The sequence below is a fragment of the Colobus angolensis genome, unplaced genomic scaffold (genome assembly GCF_000951035.1).
Source record: "Colobus angolensis palliatus isolate OR3802 unplaced genomic scaffold, Cang.pa_1.0 Scaffold252, whole genome shotgun sequence".
NCBI classification, from domain to species: domain Eukaryota; kingdom Metazoa; phylum Chordata; class Mammalia; order Primates; family Cercopithecidae; genus Colobus; species Colobus angolensis.
The window spans coordinates 2,141,250-2,145,890 of record NW_012115733.1 but is presented as its reverse complement, the minus strand read 5'-3'; the positions used below and the strand labels follow the sequence as shown (position 1 = coordinate 2,145,890).

At 53.0% G+C, this 4,641-nt stretch overlaps 1 protein-coding gene across 3 annotated transcripts in view; it reads right to left on the bottom strand.

The window, feature by feature from the left end:
• The window catches only part of CACNA1F (calcium channel, voltage-dependent, L type, alpha 1F subunit), a 28,553-nt gene that overhangs the window by 19,115 nt on the left and 4,797 nt on the right, over window positions 1-4,641 (bottom strand). For 2 of the 3 annotated variants that reach the window (XM_011946658.1, XM_011946656.1), the window contains exons 7-14: window positions 4,297-4,493; window positions 4,082-4,185; window positions 2,981-3,171; window positions 2,647-2,739; window positions 2,446-2,539; window positions 2,254-2,280; window positions 1,945-2,105; window positions 814-1,039 (exon numbers count right to left, since the gene is read on the bottom strand). In XM_011946658.1, coding sequence (XP_011802048.1) covers window positions 814-1,039; window positions 1,945-2,105; window positions 2,254-2,280; window positions 2,446-2,539; window positions 2,647-2,739; window positions 2,981-3,171; window positions 4,082-4,185; window positions 4,297-4,493 — 1,093 coding nt within the window. The remainder of the gene's footprint in view (window positions 1-813; window positions 1,040-1,944; window positions 2,106-2,253; window positions 2,281-2,445; window positions 2,540-2,646; window positions 2,740-2,980; window positions 3,172-4,081; window positions 4,186-4,296; window positions 4,494-4,641) is intronic. The other variant, XM_011946657.1, reaches the window with a different exon arrangement.

The following is a 4,641-nucleotide window of genomic DNA, read 5'->3' as shown; positions in this document are numbered from 1 at the left end:
TCTTGAACTCCTGACCTCGTGATCCACCTGCCTCAGCCTCCCAAAGTGCTGGGATTACAGGCGTGAGCCACCGCGCCCAGCCTAGGATGGAGGTTTAATGGAAGTTGGTGAAGCTAGAATTGGGCTTCAGGTTGGGACTGGGCCTGGTATTGGGGATGGGGTTGTGACGTATTTGGGGTTGGAGATGGAGTTAAGGACAAGTTGTGGTTGAGGGCTGGGATAGAGGAGGGGATGGGATGAGACTGGGGCTGAGAATGGAAATGGAGTTGCAGTTGACGATAGGGTGATAGGTAGGGGTTAGGGACATGGGGGTTCTGTTTGGGGAATGAGGATGGTATTATGGTTGGTGGTTAGTGACAGGGATGGGGCTGGGAGTTAGGGATGAGGTGGGAGATGGGGTTGGGCTTGGGAATGGGTGTTAGGGTTGTAAATGGGCTCATAGGTGACCTGGGGTTGGGGTTTGGGATGAGAGATGGTATTGTGGTTGGGGTTTGGGATGGGGTTTGGGTTGGGAATGAGTATGGCATTGAAATCGGAGATGGGGTTGGAGAAAAATGTTAGAGCAGGAGTTGAGGTTGAGGAAGGTGATGGAAATGGAGTAGACATTCTCCTCAGTGGATGAAGACAGGAACTTGTGTCTGCTTTGATTCCTGGTGTTTCCCTAGGGCTTGGTAGGGTGCCTGGCACGCAGCAGGCACTCAATGGATGTCTGCTCAATGAATGGTAAAGCAGATGAAGTTATCATTGGAGCTTGGGTGGGGGCTGTTGGGGCTGTGTTTGGGGTCCTAGTCTTCCCCCTCCCCTGATACACACCTGGTGACCTTAAAGATCCTGAGGAGGCGCACACATCGGAGCACTGAGATGCCCAAGGGCTGCATGGTGCCCACCTCCACCAAGGTGGTCTCCAGGATGCCCCCACAGACCACGAAGCAGTCAAAGCGGTTGAAGAAGGAAGAGACATAGGCAGAGGGGCCCAGACCATACAGCTTGAGAAGCATCTCCACCGTGAACAGACAGAGCAACACTTTGTTGGCGTACTCTGTGGGGAGATGGGCAGGGGTGATTGGGCTGGCCAGTTTCCGTGGTGACATGTGGGGAGGTAACTAGGGACCATGGGGTGACCTAGGGTAGCTGGTATCAGGCCAGGTGCTGGCTGAGGGAAAACTTAGGGCTAGGGATTGGGGTGAGTTTGTAGGTCAGAGTAGGTGAAGTTTTGAGGGGCTTGGAGATGGGGATGTGGGGCAGAGTCGGGGTGGGGGCCAGACTATGAATCCAGAAGACCCAAATTCACAAGTAGAGTTAAAGTCTAGGGTTTCTTTGGGATTGGGGCTGGTTTGTGGGTTATGGGTTAGAAATGTGCTCAGTATTCAGGCTGGGGCTGAGATTATAATGAATAATAGTAAGAGCTGACACTTATAAAGTGTTAGCTCTCTGGTGGGCTATGTCCTAAGCACTTTTCACTTTACATCATTTACTCCTCTTTGCTGCCTCATGAAGTGGATACTATTATCTATCATCTCCATTTTGTAGATGTGGAGAACTTGTCCAGACAGTGTGATGATAAGAGCCTGGATTCTGGAGCCAGGCTGCCTGGGTTCTAATTCCAGCTCTGCCACTCACTAGCTGAGTCCCGAGATTAGTTGTTTAACCCCTCAGTGCCTCGGTGCTCAGTGTTCTGTGCCTTAGTATTTAACTCGCATAAGGTTGTGGTGAAGAAATTGTTAGTACACATAAAGAAAGGTGCTGAGAAAGGAGCTTGAGGCACACAGCAAGTTCTACCTGTGTAAGCTACAAGGTGGGATGGAATAGGCTAAGGGCTCTGGATTTATTTGGGGGGAAGGGCAGTGTCTTGGGGGCTGAGGCACCCTAGAGGTCCTGGATTTAAGCTTCTGGGGTAGAAAGAATAGCAGGCTGGGGGAGACGACTGGCAGACTGGGGGTGTACCCTGGATCTGGGTGAGCCACACAGGCTGCCCATGGTGCTCAGAGGCGATGGTCAGCGTGTTGAGGAAGACAAGCAACAGTACAGCCCAGTAGCAGGCATTGGACTTCACAGCCCGACGGCAGCGCGCCCGAAGGACCCGGTTGGCTCGGCGGAGGCGGCGGCTGGGGGAAGGGGAGCCCACAGGCTGAGATCACCTACCTAAGCCCGCCCTGGGGGGCTCAGGTGGGGGGTCTCAAAGGTGATGAGGGCTTGGAGGTGGGGGGCTTCAAAGTCATGGAGTCAAGGATTCACACAACTTTCCCAACTCACCAGACCCTGGTTTTCATGATCTTGTTTCTGAAAAAGAGGGGGGATGGGAGGTGGGTGTCATAAAGGGCAGAAGGGGAGTCAGTAACTGGGGCCAGAGGTCAAGGACTGAGGTCGAGGCTTGAGGCTAAAGAAATGACTAGAGTCAGGGTTTGGACTGGCTTCTGGGCTGGGTCAGGGGCTGGGGGCCCTCACAGGCATCGTGTACAGCTGGCCAGAGCCCCCTCCTCCTCATCTTCATCGCCTTGGGTCTCTGTCATTGAACCGGTGTCACTGGCTGGGAGGCTGGCTGTAGGCAAGGTGGGGATAGTGGTCAGGACCTGAAGACCCCAAGGTCCAACCTTTGGCTTTCACCTCTGCCTACCCACCCCCACCCCAGCCTGGCTGGACCCCCACCATGGCTGCTGGTGGAGTGTGTGGAGCGAGTGGAATGACTGAACCAGCGCAGACGTCCACGCCTCCTATTGGTCAGCTCGGTCAGCTGTGGCCCTGCAGGGAGAGAAAGGACAATCAGGGAGGACATACTAGGGGCAGGGTTAGGGCCATGTCTAGGGTAGGGGCGTCATTTGGAGTCTTTATAGCTGAGGTTGGTCTTGATTCTGCATTTTGAGCCATAATTTGGGAGGGGGGAGCTGGGGCTAGAGTTGTTGCAGATCAGGCCTGGGTGGGTCTCAGGAGGGCAGACCACATCTAAGGCACTCAGGGAATGGGCCAGATTGGAGTTGCCTACGATGGCCCGCCCGGCCCTCTTCAGCCATAGAACCAAGGTTGCCATCGGCAGAGGGGTCCTCCATGTCCAGCTCTTCGGCTTGAGTGATCCAGTCCAGGTAGCCCTGCAGGTCCTCCTCCATCTGCTGCTTCTCCCGCTGCTTCTGGAAGTCCCCGCGAGCTTTTGCTTTCTCTCTCTCCTTGGAGAACTCCCTGAGGGAGGAGGATAGAGGGCTAGGGGGAGGAGCCAATCTGAACACCTTGCTTTCATCTCTCCAGCCACACTAGCCTCCTAGCTACTCTTTGAATATGCCAAGCACATTCTAGCCTCAGGGCCTTTGCACTGACCATTCTCTTTGCTTGGAATGCTTTTCCCTCAGATAACCACATGGTGCACCTCATCTCTCTCTTTTTTTTTCCTTTTCCCCAGAGACAGGGTCTCACTCTATCACTCAGGGTGGAGTGCAGTGGTGTGATCATAGCTCACCACAGCCTCGACCTCCTGGGCTCAAGCAATCCTCCCACCTCAGCTTCCTGAGTAGCAAGGACTACAGGCATGCGCCACCATGCCCACCTATTTTTGTTCATTTTTTTGTAGAGATGAGGTCTCACTATGTTGCCCAGGCTGGTCTCGAACTCCTGACCTAGAGTCATCCTCCCGCCTTGGCCTCCCATAGTGCTGGAATTACAGGCATGAGCCACTACACCTGGCTTCTTTCACATTTTTACTCAAATAACACCTTGTCAAGACAGCCTTTCCTGACATCCCTATTTATAGTCACAAGATCTCTCCATTCTTATCTCTTATCTTTCCTTTCTTTCCACAGTACACATTCCATATAAAACACTACATATATGTGCGTGCCAATATATAAATGCACACACTTATTTTATTGCATATGTTGCTACTTTCTGTCTCTCCCCATCAGAATGTAATACCAGGAAGGCAGAGATTTTTGTCTTTTGTTCCATTCCTAAAATGGTGCCTCACATACAATAGATGCTCATGATTGAATGAAGGAGTATTTCAGATCGGTTTTGAAGGATGCCTAGGAGTTTGCCAGGCACAAAGAAGCAGGCAGTGGCTGAGGGGTGGGAAGCAGGGAGTGTCTAGATCCCTTACCCACTCAGGACGCCAAGCACAAGGTTGAGGACGAAGAAGGACCCAAAGATGACAAGGCTCACAAAGTACACCCAGGGCAGTTCATACCCCATGGCATCTTGCATCTAGGGAGAGAAAAGGCATGCATCCCTCAGGGTAGGCAGACACTCCTGCGTGAGTGTCAGGGAGGAAAGGCAGGTGCAGCCTCCGAGCTCTGTGCCCACAGTCCACCTCACCCAGTAGAGCACATCAGTCCAGCCTTCCATGGTGACGCACTGGAAGACAGTCAGCATGGCAAAGAAGAAGTTGTCAAAGTTGGTGATGCCTCCATTGGGTCCTGGCCAGCGCCCGCGGCACTCAGTCTGGTTCAGCGTGCATGCACGCCCCGATCCCGAAGAGGCACAGGGCGATGGGTCCTCCTCGGCTTCCACCTCTGCAGGAAGACTGGAGCTTGGGGCTTCGAAGCAGGCCCACTCTCAGTCGCTGCCACCCTGAAGCCCCGCCCACTTAGGAAGTTCCACTTGGGTACTAGATTTTTCTTTTACGTTTTCTTTTTCTTTTCTTTTCTTTTTTTTTTTTTT